Raw genomic sequence first — 18,566 nt, forward strand, 5'->3', positions numbered from 1 at the left:
ATCTATACGTCTTTGCTAGGTAAAGCTCCGCCTTATCTCAGCTCACTGGTCACCATAGCAGCACCCACCCGTAGCACGCGCTCCAGCAGGTATATTTCACTGGTGACCCGCAAAGCCTATTCCTCCTTTGGCCTCCTTTCCTTCCAGTTCTCTGCTGCCAATGACTGGAATGAATTGCACAAATCACTGAAGCTGGAGACTCACATCTCCCTCACTAACTTTAAGCATCATGTGTCAGAGCAGCTCACTGATCACTGCATCTGTACATAGCCCATTCAACTACCTCATCCCCATATTGTTATTCTTAAAAAAAAAATTTTGCTCCTTTGCACCCCAGTATCCCTACTTGCACATTCATCTTCTGCACATCTATCACTCCATTTTTGAATTGCTAAATTGTAATTACTTCGCCACTACGGCCTATTATTGCCTTACCTCCCTAATCTTACCTTATTTGCACACACTTGACATAGATTTTTTTCCTATTGTGTTATTGACTGTATGTTTGTTTACTCCATGTGTAACTCTGTGTTGTTGTTCTGTCGAACTGTTTTGCTTTATCTTGGCTAGGTCGCAGTTGCTAATGAGAACTTGTTCTCAACTGGCCTACCTGTTTAAATAAAGGTGAAATTAAAAATTAAAAAAATTGACTGTACGATTGTTTATCCCATGTGTAACTCTGTGTTGTTTTTGTCGCACTGCTTTGCTTTGTCTTGGTCAGGTTGCAGTTGTAAATGAGAACTTGTTCTCATTTGGCCTACCTGGTTAAATAAAGGTGAAATAAAAAGATCAATGCACACAGCAGTCTGGATGGAGGATAGTTAACTGCATTCATACTTTCCACAAAATCTTACTGATTTCTGAGTAAGAGTTCTGTTCTATTGTCTGCTCTGAAACCACAATGCCGACACAAGTACTAAGCCGCTCCGGGATTCAATATTATCACAATAACATAGCATACTCATAAAGCTACCAACACTAGTATATAATATACTACAGTCCCATAAAACCAAGGTATCTATCTGTCATGGATGTCTGTACTAAATGTGGCTGTCTGTATGAGCTGGAAGCTACCATTGTGGTTCATCAGTAAATCTCATGAACCTTTTACTGCAGTGGGCTAAATCAGGGTCACACAGAGTGATTCTTGGTATTCTTAAACAAATCTACTTTGAAACTAAAGTATACACCTCACAGACATGGTTATGAGCTCAAAAAAAGAAGACACCATGCCAGATATACATTTGAAATGTATTCAATTTTGAGTTTGCATCCCAATATTACACTTTATATACATCACAGAACACGGAAATGTAACAAATCTGCTTGACATAAAAACACTGGATTTTCGTTAAAAAAACAACAACGTCTATATTATTTATGAAATTGTGAAAAATATAAATAACATTCCACCAATGAGCCAAATAGTGTGCTTTTGGTCATTGACTGCAGGAAAGAGCTACGCCAGCCTGGCCACACATCCTCTATCTCTGTGACATGCGTAATTATATATTTCCTTAAGAACACCTCATAAAATATGGCATTTTAAGATGCTACCTACACAGCCATACTTTCTCTTTCCCACTATGTCTCTATATCTCACACTCACGCACGCACGCACGCACGCACGCACACACACACACACACACACACACACACACACACACACACACACACACACACACACACACACACATGCACAAGTGCATCAATATCCGCATCCATATTCACTCTAACTTGTTTGTTTTCCTTCCTTTATCGACAACAGGCAAAACATATTGATTTGGCTAATGCAATAATTCTACATCATTAAGGGCTCAGCAGCAAACTGTCCACCATGACTCTGCTTTAATGTGCATGTAAGACAGTGACTGCAGACCTCTGTTTGAACAGCCACTGCTGAAAATCTCCATCATGTCGTCTGCACTGCATGGAATATGGAGTGATCAATGTCTTGACATGCCTCATGAATAGTTCTCTAGATGTCACTAGTAAGGATGTCATGTTCCCGAACGAGGATTCTGCACCCACAGGTCAGCCCTTCATTAGGTTACGCAACAACAAAACTTTTCTCTGCTATTTATTTTGTGCCTCATCAGTCCCCCTGCCTCTCCTTTGGTCAGCCCATCTGACAGAGTGTGTGGGCTCTGCCTGTTAGAACACACGGGAACAGCGGGGGAGACTTCTCTGTCATGCAAGTGCTGTCATTCCTGTTCAGCTGATAATGAGCCACTTCACAGCGTCCCCGGTAGGGGTGGACTAACTCCTGATGGGAACGAGACCTTTAATCTCCATGTCGTTCTGCAAATAGCCTCACGGAAAAAGACAGGACTCCAAATTAAATTCCACCCACCAAGCACAACTTTTGTTCTCAGTACTTAACGTCAGATATTAATAGCAGATATTATGTGTTGTCCATTTTCTCTTGCAGTCGGGAACACAGTTGGAGAGCAGAAAGAGAGACAACAATATTTTGAAATGGGAAATGTCAATACCTTCCCTATTGAAACCATAACATAATCCAGTTATTATTTTAGGAAAAAAAGTATTGACTCCAAGACATATTGAGGGAATAAAATTTGTTCACAAATCTTTTGTTTGTCTCACTCGTTTTGACTAACAGAAAATAGAGCTGGATTACGGCAGGGGATCCAGCTCTTCTGTAAATGGCTGGAGAAGTTTAATGGAATTGAAGTACATGTAGTAGTACCTGAGTATTAGTAGTACCTGAGCCATCCCACTAGATTTGACATTGGATGTCAAAATGGAAATAGAAGTATTCCTCAAACTACCAGTTCACATCAGAATTAGGCGTTCATCCATGCTTCTCAAACGTCAAATTTCAAAGTGTTTAAGGCTAAGTTTAGGCATTAACTCAGATTTTTTTTTAAAGTTGAGGCTTAAATTCAGGCATTAACTCCAAATGATTAATGTTAGGTATTAACCCCGAATGGTTAAGATAAGGGTTAAGTTTTGGGATAGGCTTTAAACAAAAATATGAAAAATGACTTTCTGTCACTGAATTTCAACTTGCAAACTTTGGTATCAGAGGCAGATGTTTACGCTCTTTCACCATCCCCCATCCGTAGCAAAAGTGGATCCTACTTGAAGCTAACAGCACTCACTGTTGCCCTTAGTGGCCAATTTCCACCTCATCTCCAGAGGTCCTCAGACATGAATGGACATGGAATACTGGCTTGTATCGCGGGTCACCTGATTGTCCCCAAATGCTTGTGTTTGGAATAATGATGTCTTGGGAAAGCAGATGCGCTTTGCACACTGAGTGTTTGGTTGTGTTGTAGATGTTCAGTAGCCAGAAACATGTTGTTGGTTGTGTTTGCTTTTTGGTTTTGAGGGGCAACCAGATGACTATAGTTGACAGGGATGCGTCAGAAATGTCACACTCTACGGATCATGGAAAAGGAATTGTATCGCTCTTACACTGGATCTGCCATTCTATTCAGGTGTACAAACATCTTTCTCAGAGGTGGTCCTGTTTTGGTAATAAATTACTTCCTGTATCTCCAAATAAACTCACATTGAACTAGAAATCATACAACAATTTTCAGTATTGATAATTATGAGCAATAATCTGTGGTAATGTAAAATATGTAAGATTATATAAGATACTTCACACTTTGGTCACAACTCAGCAGTTCTAGGGCTCCAACTTTATTGAAGAGAGGCAACGGCACGCTGCAGCTCATAGATTACTGCACCTGTACATAACCCATCTACAATTTAGCCCAAACAACTACCTCTTTACCTACTGTATTTATTTATTAATTTATTTTGCTCCTTTGCACCCCATTATTTCTGTCTCTACTTTGCACTTTCTTCCAATGCAAACCAACCATTCCAGTGTTTTTTAGTTTTTATTTTACTTGCTGTGTTGTACTCACTTCGCCTCCATGGCCTTTTTATATTTTATTTATTTATACATATATCTGTTTGCCTTCACCTCCCTTATCTCACCTCACTTGCTCACATTGTATATAGACTTATTTTTTTTCACTGTATTATTGACTATATGTTTGTTTTTACTCCATGTGTAACTATGTGTTGTTGTATGTGTCGAACTGCTTTGCTTTATCTTGGCCAGGTCGCAATTGTAAATGAGAACGTGTTCTCAATTTGCCTACCTGGTTAAATAAAGGTTAAATAAATAAATAAAAATAAAAGTAGGTAAAGAGGTAAAAAGTCCCAAAGTGGTGTGAATTGAAAGAACAATTCAAACCGAAATACTAAAAAGGAAAAGGAAATGGAGTGCTTAATTAAATCGTATGAGAGGACCAGGAATGAGAAACACAGACATTAGAATTCCATTATGGTCCAGATAACAAACTAAATTGATGTTTTGTTGTTGTTGCAAAATTACTGGTTGCTATGAGTGCTCCTCTACAACTCCTGCTTTAAAAATGCTATGTAATTGTTATGTTTGTGATCCATTTGGACCCACTTATGCTCAATGACAGTATCAGCATTGTTTGAGGATATTTACTATACATATATGTTTCTTGGAAACACTTGCCATTGCTATCTAGAACAAGATGATTATTTGTTTTGGTAATGGGCTTTACATCTATTTAAAGATGTGAAAACATCACTTAACCTTTATTTGTCTGAAAGCACTTGCATGCATGGTTACACACACACACACACACACACACAGGGCGAGTGAAGGGGAAAGGTGTGAAGCTGAGAGCATGTGAGTGTGTCAGCAATGTCAGACCTGGTTACTATCTAGACAGAGATGCATGGGGTGAGCTGACATGGATTGACATGATCTTCACTCACTCTTCAACAAGGGAGTCAACGGAGTTGTCAGGACCTGTCAGGGCCATAGGTACCACTCAGCATGGGGAATGCACCAGTCACTGAAGCAAGGTGATGGAGTAAAAGTCTGGCAGGTCTAATTCAAGGTCCTGGTCTGGGTTTGACAGTCTGAGGCCTTCCTAAGTACATTTCCGTCTAATCCTTTGGTCTGGGGTTCTTTGAGTGAAGTGACCTTATGAATTCCAATTTCCTTCTGTCAGTGAACAGTAGCTTGCTGTACTGACATTTGTTTACTTTTTTCCTTGGTTATTTTTTTGCACAACCTTAAGGCAAGATGAAAGAATGGTACAAAGCATACATATTTTGTATAAGTAAAGATGTGTGAGAGGGTGAAGACATTGAGTGTAAATTGGTTTCCAAAGACAATACTACCTCTACACTAAGAAAAAAGACACCTTTGATTATGTGCAAAACTATTATTTATTACATTATGCATTTACCTCAAATAAAATAAAGCCTCTTATAAAAACTGTTAATGCTCAACCTCAATGTTATTATTCAAGTTACAGCCTTGTTAGCAGCTTAAGATTCTTATTGTATACATACTTTGCAATATAACTACACACAAGGCAAGTTGGAGGCATGGCTTTGTCTATGCTAGGAATGCAAAAAAGGCTGTGTTTGCAGTCATTCACCCAAATTCTTCCATCGATTTGTTTCTAGTCTACATACCCCCAGGAAGCATTCATCCAGAGCCTGTTTACCAGGCTGCAGTTGTAAATCAGGCTGGGGCTCTGCTAAGACACACTCCTCATTCCACCGGCATCTCCTCTTTTCCGGATCATGCTCTAACGCAGGGTTTCCCCAAACTGGGTCCTGCCCCCACCCCCTCACCTGGTTGTCTAGGTCTTAATTGAAAGGAAAAAACAAAAATCAGCAGACACTCGGCCTCCATGGAATGAGTTTGACACCCCTGATATAACGGATGGGGCAGGCAGACTAAACAGATTGTTTTCTAATCAGCTTTTAATTGGTGCGCAATTTCACTCACCTGAGTTACGAGGCAATTATCTCCCCATACGGGATCTCACGTAATTGATTCATTAATAGACAGTGCAGTTTCACGTTTGGCCTTCGACTCACGTCTTGATCCCCTGCCACAGCAAAGAGAATGAAGTTGAAAGTGCAATGAAGGAACTAAGCATGGCAGCGGTACGGTAAATCAATGAAGGCGACACGCTACAGCACAGCCACGTGTAATCAGACGCTGGGAGAAAGCAGAGCAGAGAACGAGAAAAGACTCTCCTATTGAATACGGTAACGTGACACCTTTGCGAGCAAAAAAAGGCAAGCCATTCGATTCACAGACATATTTTTATTGGTCAAACTGAAAGAGCTCATGTTTGAAGCCACATATTTTTTCAGCTGTACACAGTATTAGTTTCTGACTCTCCTTCGCAAGCTTGGACTAATCAGCATATAATTGGTACACTTTGCTAGATAGCGCTTGATACTCAGACTGAGTAGACACAGAAACACAATATGGACGTCCTGGTTCCCCTTCACCAGTTAGCCAAGGTTTTACAATGCAGCAATGGTGAGTGCAAATTAAAGGACCTGTAACATAATGTTATAACAAAATGTGCCTGTGGACATGGACATATTTGATACTGTATCCCTCCTAATACGTCATGCTGCCATATCCATTGGTCAGTAAAATCCCGTTGTGAAAAGTGCACACAGGCAGCCATCTAGAATGATCAATCAAGCAGACAACCTTATGGAGACAGGAACAGCTGGACAAGAAATACTAGTAAATAGCTCAATCAAAAGCCAAGATATCAAAAAATTAAATAAAAAACATTATGCCTAGCCAAATACATCCATTATAAAAAGTGAGTTAGTTGCATGGCATGACGCTTATGCTGTGTCCATGGATCTAACAAATGTTACACTGTTTTACACCAATAGCAACTTCACATCCAATGTTGTTCAAACAAAATCGCTCTATCAGCGTATATGGGATTCAGAATTATGAATGAAATACATCGGGCAACTTTATTTTTGGGACGTAATGTCCCAATATCATAAAGGTCACTCCAGGGACATTCCGATTGGAAATTGCACAAACAAGGGTAAAAGTCAAGTGGCTTTTTCCCCCAATCATATTGCAAAAAATGGGCATAAGTCCTTGACTATTCTGGTATTTCTGGTGTCATTCAAATATTTTTTTTTATGATGCACGTAATGATACTTTAAAATGCAACACTGAAATACAGTGACATACTCAAACAACAATTGATAATGTTCATTGTACATATCAAACAAAGACAGATATATATATTCAAAGTTCTTACTGTGTTTTTTTGTTGAAAATGCATGAATAGAAAGCTGTTTGTGTTATGCTGTCACTATGTATTTTGATATAAAAAAGAAAATATAATAAATAAATAAAATATTTCTGTGAAGTAAGTTTGTCATTTTATTAATTTAATTGCCATGGTAATGTCTGTAAATGTAAACATTTTTTAAAATATTATATTAAAAGGAGGGCTTACTCTTAGAAATGATAAAATTGTGGGTATGGATGGATGATTTCTATCCTGAGCTTTTCAAATTGATTCAAAAGGATATTGTAAAGGCAGAATTGGGCAGGATACAAAAGCAGACAAAAACAAAAGTAAACAAAGTATACAATTCTACAAATGTGACGTAATTCCAGGTAAATATCTTGAAATGCAAATTACATTGAAATAAATTAAAGAAGCAATAAAAAGCTGAGAGCATTTGGACTCTTCACTCAGCTAGCCCATCAAGGTCAGTGTCTATTCTGCTTGTTATTCGTCGAGCAGATCAGTCACTCTTTAAGCTTTTGCGGTGTGTATCAGAACTATTTAAAATGCACGTAAAAATAGATCCCTAAAACAAAGCGATTGCTCTTAGGGAAGGAGTTATAAATGATTTGTCATAATATACATTTAATATAATAATTTATGCACCATGCAATTATTAAGTGTTTTACATAAAATACATTGGCATTGTTGTTGTTTTTGACTTGCGTTACAATGTCAGTGTCAGCAATGGTAAAAGCCTGGCTTGAAGAGGTGTAAAATATATCTGTCACTGTAGTATTTTAGTTGTCATCGTTGAAGGATTTCTTGGATAGTTCCGCTATGAGTTGAAGTGGGGTTAATAATGTCCAATGAAGCATGGTAGATAGGTTTCATGTCGTCTTTGTTAAAAAGTGACACTGTACAGTAGCTTCCATGGCAATAGGTTTAAATCAGTGTGATTCCCCTCCCCACTCCCCCACCCCTGCCAGTCAAATATGTTACACAAGTTCATTCGAAACACGATGGAAATCTGGAGAAAAAAAAGACATTACCCACAAAAAGAAAAAAATGAGGACAAGGACAAGTTTAAATCATTGTACAAAAAACAAACAGCAACCCAACACAACCAAACACGTATTCTTGAAAAATCCATTTGAAATTGATTTCTTTTTACAGGTTGCACAGTTTATATTGAAACACTGGATCTGGGCTAGATGATCCATTATTAAAGGGGGGAGGGAGGAGGGGGAGGGGGAGGGGTTGGTCACTCTTCCTCTGTGCATCCCAGTAACTCTGCACGCAAAGTGATCCTGCTGTACCACGACCATGGAAGGATCCGGACAAATCGGGCGTAGATGGGCGGAGCAATCACGTTCTTTCTGTGCGTGTCATTGTCAAAGTTTCCTTGGAACACCTGCGAAAGGAAGGACAGTGGGAATGACATTAAATGAATTGTGATCTTGAACACCCACACAGACCTCAGAAAGCTTATTAGCATTTGTGCACCTCATCACGCAAACAAAGGGAAATAAGAAAGGATAGCAAGAGCAAAGGTTAGAAGAAGATAAAGAGAGATGGACATGCTGTGTAGGCTACATAATTCTGATGGCTACATTTCCATAACGTACTTCCATACTGTAGCAACCTATTGTCATTTCCCTCACGGCAGACCATTCTTGGTGCAGTAGCATCCATCAAAACCCAATAGACAGGCAGTTTGCTAAACAACAGCCCAGAAGCAAATGATCAATCTCTCTGCTGATATGTAGTTAAGCGAGCGAGAATAAAATATTCAAATATAAACAAGCATAACAAATGTATTGGGATGCACACTGTGTTGTTGATAAATACAAGCCTTGTGTCTAAGTGTGGTTAATCGACAGTAGAATTAAATGGAATATGGGTGATAGGTACCTACTGGGACCGCTTCATTGAAGGCCGTGATCATTTCAATTAAACAAGCGTGATTATGACTATTTAATTGGGATGTAATGGGACTCGCCATTATGTGAAATGGAAAACCAGTGGGACGGACCCCTGCAGGTGCTGAAGACATTCTGAGTGGTTGACTTGACATTAGCCAACTATGAACCCTAGAAAGCATTCTTTCAGACACCTTTCTATGGTTTTCTCAGGCTTTCTCAGTTCTGTTCCTGGGGCCCCACTGGGGGGCAAACCTTTTCTTGCCCAGCACCAGCACATCTGATTCATTCAACTAATCAAGGGCTTAACGATTAGGTGTTGATTATCAAATACAAAGTTAATTCCTGTCGGTCCTTCCAGGACCAGGGATATTCAGTTGTGATGTAAGGGAACTCTAGCTGGTATGTATGGTAGAAGGGTCTCAAAAGCTAAAGATATTCCATTTCTGATCTACTTTGATGTGTTCTGCTGCATCGTGCACAGGATTCGCGTGAAATAATGACACTTGAGCAAGCCACACCGCATTTCCACTCTAAGAATCCTGCTCCTTACTGAAGAGAGCAGTGAGAAGGCCTGCATTATCCTCCTACTGCAAGACACTCCATAGTCACTTCAGGCTGCTCAATTCCTAAAATATTCCACAGATCGCTAACACGCACTAAGGTAATTCCCCCACTAGGGAGGATGTCTTCTCAATGGCTTTACTGGGGCCTTGGGTATGATCAGCGATAGCACTCATACCAAGTCCTTATCATCAGCCCTACACAAGCCCTGGGAGAGTATGCTGCTGAAAGCTCTAGAATTACAGCAGTTCTGACTGGGCACAGTGAGTAGGGCACATAAAGCCTCCGCCCAGTACCCTGCCCTGAACTTCGTCACTTTTACTAGCCAGCTACCACCCACCTGAGAGACTGCCGCCCTATGTACATAGTCATTGAACACTGTTAACTTTAATAATGTGTATATGCTGTTTTACCCACTTCATATATACAGTATATACAGTTCTCTAGTCAAGGCTCATCCTACTGCTGTACACACCTTTATTCATTTACTGTCCATAATGTCTATAAATACCATAATATACATACATATTTATATTCAGAATCTGACATGGCTCTTTCTGATATTTCTTAATTCCTTAATTCCTTTCTCATTTCATTTTTGAATTTGTGTATATTGTTTTGTATTGTTAGGTATTATTGCACTGTTGGAGCTAGAAACACAAGCATTTTGCTGCATCTGCGATAACATCTACAAGATATATGTATGCAACCAATAAAATGTTATTTCATTAGGGCCAAGCGTTTTTCCCTGTCAGATCACATAGTCAGGAAAAAGTCCTAACTCTGATTTAGTAGTGTAAAAATGGAGAGTTAGAACTGGTTCTGTGCTGTTTTGTATACATCAATATGGGCCTTGTTATCTTTCATGTTGCTTTTATGTGAAAAATAATTAGACATTATGTAATTCTACACAGGATATGTGGATGTGACCCTTTCGTGCAAATCTCCCAATGACTTCCAAGCATGATTTGATTCATAACTGTTGGCGTGTGTGTCAGATATGATCAACATATCTGATGCACTCACTAGAGTCTGTGTTTATGTACAATGAAGGATGTTGTCTTTTATTGCAATCTGCAAATACATTCACAAAAGATGCCCACACCTCCCTATTCAACAAACATATCAGGTTTCTCTCCAAAAACCACTCCACACTTACTTAGAGGCGTGAATGCCAAAGGTGTGAATTCTTACAAAATAAGTGTCATCTCCGATACCCCTCACACTCAAGGTGAAGACATTATCCAGCAGACTGGTTTAATGGTCCAGACCAGAGTCCTAAAAAGGATGTAAATAGTGAGCCCAAAATGGATACTGTTGATGTTTACACCAATAAACTGTTTTTGAAGACACTATCTCTTAGAGCTTGAAGATAATACAAATGACAAATATCTTCATGTTTATTTTATGTGAACTAATTTGCCACACATTTTAGAAACTCTTCGTACACAATCCCCCATCAAATGAATCTTCCCTTGATTCTTCAATTAAATAGGTTTAAATGGAGGATTGGAGGAAATCTTAATTAGCCTTAGTAAAAACCAAAGTATGAAAACAAGTCAATCAAATAGTTATTTATTCTAATCAGTTATGATCTCATGGAAGTGTGGTTCCAAATACATGCAGCTATTCAAACATCAATGTTCCGGCATCGCCAGCATAGCAAACCCACCACTGCAACCACATTTGTTTTGGTGAAACAGAGGAGGTCTTGGTGGAAGCAACCAACACACATGTTATAGACTCATGACCACACAAGACTCTGACCTGACCCATTAAACCAGTGTGCTGGATGCAGATACAGAGTAGGTCTAAAGTGAACACAATATTCTGATGGAGCTATTTAACCCAAAAAGGGAGGCAATGGGTTGGAATGGGTTTAGGTAGAGTGGTTGCAGCTTACTGCAGTTTACCCCCTGGATCTCTGGTGGTAGTGCAACACAGGGGGCCTCAAGGGCCCTTATCTGCATGAAGAGAGGGTGACAGGCAATCCAGCCTCTGATTGATGGGGGAAGCAGTATGTTAGGTTTAAAAAACCTACACACACACACACACACACACACACACACACACACACACACACACACACACACACACACACACACACACACTCACACACACACACACACACACACACACACACACACACACACCACTAGGCATGCAAAACATGGACATGTAAGGAGTTACTTTCTCTCTCCTCATGTCTCTCCTCATCTGTTTCTCTCTCCTCCTCCTGTGTCGTTTGGTCTTTTTCTCTTGATCATGTCTCTCCTACTCTGGATTCGATTAAGAATGTCTTTGGTATTCACACGTCTACTCATACAGCATGCTGTACAGTTAAGGACCAACTCTTCATCCTTCATTCTTTTTCATGGTTTCCCTCCCTACAGTTTCTCGTCCCTAGTTCTTTCCTACCGCTCTTTCTCCCACCTCCATTCCACATGAGGCTGTTGAGGGGAGGAAGGCTCAAAATAATGGTTGGAATAGAGTGAATCAAATCAAATCAAATATATCTGTCACATGCTTCGTAAACAACAGGTGTAGACTAACAGGGAAATGCTTACTTACGGGCCCTTCCCAACAATGCAGAAATAAATAGTGGAAAAATATATATAAAAAAATAAAATAGGAATAAATAGAAAAACAATAACACAAGGAATAAATACACAATGAGTAACGATAACTTGGCTATATACACGGGGTACCAGTTCCGAGTCAATGTGCAGGGGTAAGATGTAATTGAGGTAGATATGTACATATATGTAGGGATAAAGTGACTAGGCAATGGGATAGATAAAAAACAGTAACAGCAGCGCATGTGTTAAGTCAAAGAGATTAGTGCAAAAAGGGTCAATAGATATTCCGGGTAGCTATTGGTTAACATTTTAACTAACTATTTAGCAGTTTTATAGCTTGGGGGTAGGAGCTGTTCATGGTCCTGTTGGTTCCAAACTTGGTACACCTGTATTGCTTTCCGTGCAGTAGCAGAGAGAACAGTCTATGACTTGCGTGGCTGGAGTCTTTGGCAATTTTTAGGGTCTTCCTCTGACACCGCCTGGTATAGAGGTCCTGGATGGCAGAGAGCTCGGCCCCAGTGATGTACTGGGGGCATACACACTACCCTCTGTAGTGCCTTGTGGTCAGATGCCAAGCAGTTGCCTGACACTCTCTCTGACCCTCTCCCTGTAGAGCGTCTCATTGTCATCGGTGATCAATCCTACCAACGTTGTGTCATCTGCAAACTTAAAGATGGTGCTGGAGTTGTGCGCGGCTATGCAGTCGTGAGTGAACAGGGAGTACAGGAGGGGACTAAGTATGCATCCCTGAGGGGCCCCCGTTTTGAGGGTCAGCATAGCAGATGTGTTGTTGCCAAAACTCACCACCTGGGGGCGGGCCGTCAAGAAGTCCAGGATCCAGTTGCAGAAGGAGGTGTTTAATCCCAGGGTCCTTAGCTTAGTGATGAGCTTGAAGGGAACAATGGTGTTGACCGCTGAGCTGTAGTGAATGAACAGCATTATCACGTGAGTGTTACTTTGTCCAGGTGGGAAACGGCATTCTGGAGTGCAATAGAGATTGCGTAATCTGTGGATCTGTTGGGGCAGTTGGCGAATTGGAGTGGGTCCAGGGTGTCTGGGATGATGATATTCATGTGAGCCATGACTAGCCTTTGAAAGGCTATATTTGTGAGTGCTACGGGGTTGATAGTCACTTAGACAGGTTACCTTGGCGTTCTTGGGAACAAGGACTATGCTTGTCTGCTTGAAACATGTAGATATTACAGACTGTTTGAGGGGGGGGGGACTGAAAATGTTAGTGAAGACACTGCCAGTTGGTCAGTCCATGCTCTGAGTAAGCGTTCTGGTAACTCGTCTGGCCCTGCTGCCTTGTGAATGTTAAACTGTTTTAACGTCTTACTCACATCACCTATGGAGAGCGTGATCACACATTCGTTTGGAACAGCTGGTGCTCTCATGCATAGATCAGCGTTGCTAGCCTTGAAGCGCACATAGAAGTTATTCACCTTATCTGGTAGGCTTGCATCACTGGACAGCTAGTGGCTGGGTTTCCATTTGTAATCTGTGATAGTTTGCAAGCCCTGACACATCCGAAGAGTCAGAGCCAGTGTAGTAGGATTCAGTCTTGTTCCTGTATTTAACATTTTGTCTGTTTGATGGTTCATCTGTGATTTCTTATAAGCGTCCGGATTAGTGACCTGCTCATTGAAAGCGTCAGCTCTAGCCTTTTGCTCAGTGAGGATGTTGCCTAAAACCCATGGCTTCTGGTTTGGATATGTATGTACTGCGGGGACAACGTTGTCAATGCACTTATTAATGAAGCCGGTGACTGATGCAGTAAATTCCTCAATGCCATCAGATGAATCTGGGAACATATTCCAGTCTGTGATAGCAAAAGAGTCCTGTAGCTTAGCGTCATTTGTATTTCCTGTTAAAGTTTAAGCTTGTAAGCAGGAATCAGGAGGACAGAGTTAAGGTCAGATTTGCCAAATGGAGGGCGATTTATCCACTTTCTGACATAGCCTCATCAGGTATCCCGCAGGCTGGCCTTTATAGCGCCGGCTCTTCAAACTTTGAGTTTTGGGAATTTGGGTCTTTCGCCTCCGACTCATTGATGTAGAAGTTCTCGTCCAAATCGAGGTGACCTGTTACCTGTTCTGATGCCCAGAAGGTATTTTCGGTCATAGGAAACGATGACGGAAACATTATGTACAAAACAGTTAAGATCAGCGCAGAAAAATACACCAAATAGCTCAATTGGTCAGGAGCCCATAAAAACAGCTGCCATCCCCTCCAGAATGGAATGGTATCAAACACATGGTAACCATCTGTGGGATGTGTTTGATACCATTCCATTCACTCCGTTCCAGCCAATTAAGGTGCCACCAGTCACCTGTACTCCATTATTTCCCCCTATGGATTTAGTCATTAGTCATTAGTCATTTAGTCAGGCTTTAGTCATTCCCCACCACAGGTCTGCAGACAAACAACAACACCTTTAGCCCTAGAACCGCTAAAGCAGTAATTGTAACTGCACATGACATTTGAAATATATGTGATTACTCTGCCATTTTTTAAGTCATGCCCTCCTCTGTCCCTGACTTTTCCTAAATAAGTTTATATAATACACTGACATTGTTAGAATCTTAACCTCTATCACAATAAGAATTGGAGTTATAACTAGTTTAATAAGGAGGGCATGTCCTTTTTTTGAATGGTTTACACCGTCGCAACTCCTTTTCTCAACAGTATGGCCGGCTTGTCTCCTTCTCCCAACAGTGTGGCCTGCTCCTCTCCTTCTCCCAACAGTGTGGCCTGCCCGTCTCCTTCTCCCAACAGTATGGCCTGCCCGTCTCCTTCTCCCAACAGTATGGCCTGCTCCTCTCCATCTCCCAACAGTGTGGCCTGCTCCACTCCTTCTCCCAACAGTGTGGCCTGCCCGTCTCCTTCTCTCAACAGTATGGCCTGCCCGTCTCCTTCTCCCAACAGTGTGGCCTGCTCCTCTCCTTCTCTCAACAGTATGGCCTGCCCGTCTCCTTCTCCCAACAGTGTGGCCTGCTCCGCTCCTTCTCCCAACAGTGTGGCCTGCCCGTCTCCTTCTCCCAACAGTGTGGCCTGCTCCGCTCCTTCTCCCAACAGTGTGGCCTGCTCCTCTACTTCTACCAACAGTGTGGCCTGCTCCGCTCCTTCTCCCAACAATATGGCCTGCCCGTCTCCTTCTCCCAACAGTATGGCCTGCTCCGCTCCTTCTCCCAACAGTGTGGCCTGCCCGTCTCCTTCTCCCAACAGTGTGGCCTGCTCCGCTCCTTCTCCCAACAGTATGGCCTGCTCCGCTCCTTCTCCCAACAGTGTGGCCTGCTCCGCTCCTTCTCCCAACAGTGTGGCCTGCTCCGCTCCTTCTCCCAACAGTGTGGCCTGCCCGTCTCCTTCTCCCAACAGTGTGGCCTGCCCGTCTCCTCCCAACAGTATGGCCTGCCCGTCTCCTTCTCCCAACAGTGTGGCCTGCTCCGCTCCTTCTCCCAACAGTGTGGCCTGCCCGTCTCCTTCTCCCAACAGTGTGGCCTGCTCCGCTCCTTCTCCCAACAGTGTGGCCTGCTCCTCTACTTCTACCAACAGTGTGGCCTGCTCCGCTCCTTCTCCCAACAATATGGCCTGCTCCTCTCCTTCTCTCAACAGTATGGCCTGCCCGTCTCCTTCTCCCAACAGTGTGGCCTGCTCCGCTCCTTCTCCCAACAGTGTGGCCTGCCCGTCTCCTTCTCCCAACAGTGTGGCCTGCTCCGCTCCTTCTCCCAACAGTGTGGCCTGCTCTGCTCCTTCTCCCAACAGTGTGGCCTGCCCGTCTCCTTCTCCCAACAGTGTGGCCTGCTCCGCTCCGTCTCCCAACAGTGTGGCCTGCTCCGCTCCTTCTCCCAACAATGTGGCCTGCCCGTCTCCTTCTCCCAACAGTGTGGCCTGCTCCGCTCCTTCTCCCAACAGTGTGGCCTGCTCCGCTCCTTCTCCCAACAGTATGGCCTGCTCCTCTCCTTCTCCCAACAGTGTGGCCTGCCCGTCTCCTTCTCCCAACAGTATGGACTGCCCGTCTCCTTCTCCCAAAGGTATGGCCTGCTCCTCTCCGTCTCCCAACAGTGTGGCCTGCTCCGCTCCGTCTCCCAACAGTGTGGCCTGCTCCGCTCCTTCTCCCAACAGTGTGGCCTGCTCCACTCCGTCTCCCAACAGTGTGGCCTGCTCCGCTCCTTCTCCCAACAGTGTGGCCTGCTCCGCTCCTTCTCCCAACAGTGTGGCCTGCTCCGCTCCTTCTCCCAACAGTGTGGCCTGCTCCGCTCCTTCTCCCAACATTGTGGCCTGCTCCGCTCCGTCTCCCAACAGTGTGGCCTGCTCCACTCCTTCTGCCAACAATGTGGCCTGCTCCGCTCCTTCTCCCAACAGTATGGCCTGCTCCTCTCCTTCTCTCAACAGTGTGGCCTGCCCGTCTCCTTCTCCCAACAGTGTGGCCTGCCCGTCTCCTTCTCCCAACAGTGTGGCCTGCTCCGCTCCTTCTCCCAACAGTGTGGCCTGCCCGTCTCCTTCTCCCAACAGTGTGGCCTGCTCCGCTCCTTCTCCCAACAGTGTGGCCTGCTCCTCTACTTCTACCAACAGTGTGGCCTGCTCCGCTCCTTCTCCCAACAATATGGCCTGCCCCTCTCCTTCTCCCAACAGTATGGCCTGCTCCGCTCCTTCTCCCAACAGTGTGGCCTGCCCGTCTCCTTCTCCCAACAGTGTGGCCTGCTCCGCTCCTTCTCCCAAGAGTATGGCCTGCTCCGCTCCTTCTCCCAACAGTGTGGCCTGCTCCGCTCCTTCTCCCAACAGTGTGGCCTGCTCCGCTCCTTCTCCCAACAGTGTGGCCTGCCCGTCTCCTTCTCCCAACAGTGTGGCCTGCTCCGCTCCTTCTCCCAACAGTGTGGCCTGCTCCGCTCCTTCTCCCAACAATGTGGCCTGCCCGTCTCCTTCTCCCAACAGTGTGGCCTGCTCCGCTCCTTCTCCCAACAGTGTGGCCTGCTCCGCTCCTTCGCCAAACAGTATGGCCTGCTCCTCTCCTTCTCCCAACAGTGTGGCCTGCCCGTCTCCTTCTCCCAACAGTATGGACTGCCCGTCTCCTTCTCCCAAAGGTATGGCCTGCTCCTCTCCGTCTCCCAACAGTGTGGCCTGCTCCGCTCCGTCTCCCAACAGTGTGGCCTGCTCCGCTCCTTCTCCCAACAGTGTGGCCTGCTCCACTCCGTCTCCCAACAGTGTGGCCTGCTCCGCTCCTTCTCCCAACAGTGTGGCCTGCTCCGCTCCTTCTCCCAACAGTGTGGCCTGCTCCGCTCCTTCTCCCAACAGTGTGGCCTGCTCCGCTCCGTCTCCCAACAGTGTGGCCTGCTCCACTCCTTCTGCCAACAATGTGGCCTGCTTCGCTCCTTCTCCCAACAGTATGGCCTGCTCCTCTCCTTCTCTCAACAGTGTGGCCTGCCCGTCTCCTTCTCCCAACAGTGTGGCCTGCCCGTCTCCTTCTCCCAACAGTGTGGCCTGCTCCGCTCCGTCTCCCAACAGTGTGGCCTGCTCCACTCCTTCTGCCAACAATGTGGCCTGCTCCGCTCCTTCTCCCAACAGTATGGCCTGCTCCTCTCCTTCTCTCAACAGTGTGGCCTGCCCGTCTCCTTCTCTCAACAGTGTGGCCTGCCCGTCTCCTTCTCCCAACAGTGTGGCCTGCTCCTCTCCTTCTCTCAACAGTATGGCCTGCTCCGCTCCTTCTCCCAACAGTGTGGCCTGCCCGTCTCCTTCTCCCAACAGTGTGGCCTGCTCCGCTCCTTCTACCAACAGTGTGGCCTGCTCCGCTCCTTCTCCCAACAATATGGCCTGCCCGTCTCCTTCTCCCAACAGTATGGCCTGCTCCGCTCCTTCTCCCAACAGTGTGGCCTGCCCGTCTCCTTCTCCCAACAGTGTGGCCTGCTCCGCTCCTTCTCCCAACAGTATGGCCTGCTCCGCTCCTTCTCGCAACAGTGTGGCCTGCTCCGCTCCTTCTCCCAACAGTGTGGCCTGCTCCGCTCCTTCTCCCAACAGTGTGGCCTGCCCGTCTCCTTCTCCCAACAGTGTGGCCTGCCCGTCTCCTTCTCCCAACAGTGTGGCCTGCTCCGCTCCTTCTCCCAACAGTGTGGCCTGCTCCTCTACTTCTACCAACAGTGTGGCCTGCTCCGCTCCTTCTCCCAACAATATGGCCTGCCCGTCTCCTTCTCCCAACAGTATGGCCTGCTCCGCTCCTTCTCCCAACAGTGTGGCCTGCCCGTCTCCTTCTCCCAACAGTGTGGCCTGCTCCGCTCCTTCTCCCAACAGTATGGCCTGCTCCGCTTCTTCTCCCAACAGTGTGGCCTGCTCCGCTCCTTCTCCCAACAGTGTGGCCTGCTCCGCTCCTTCTCCCAACAGTGTGGCCTGCCCGTCTC

General features: G+C 44.6%; 1 protein-coding gene across 2 annotated transcripts in view; it reads right to left on the reverse strand.

Annotated features, from left to right (window-relative positions):
• Positions 1-6,131: 6,131 nt before the first annotated feature.
• Positions 6,132-18,566, reverse strand: part of LOC129853131 (EGF-like repeat and discoidin I-like domain-containing protein 3) — a 234,777-nt gene continuing 222,342 nt past the window's right edge. For both annotated transcript variants that reach the window (XM_055918856.1, XM_055918855.1), the window contains exon 10: positions 6,132-8,523. In XM_055918856.1, the coding sequence (XP_055774831.1) occupies positions 8,374-8,523 (150 nt within the window). In that variant the 3' untranslated portion in view covers positions 6,132-8,373. The remainder of the gene's footprint in view (positions 8,524-18,566) is intronic.

Source organism: Salvelinus fontinalis, chromosome 4, assembly GCF_029448725.1.
Source record: "Salvelinus fontinalis isolate EN_2023a chromosome 4, ASM2944872v1, whole genome shotgun sequence".
NCBI lineage: Eukaryota > Metazoa > Chordata > Actinopteri > Salmoniformes > Salmonidae > Salvelinus > Salvelinus fontinalis.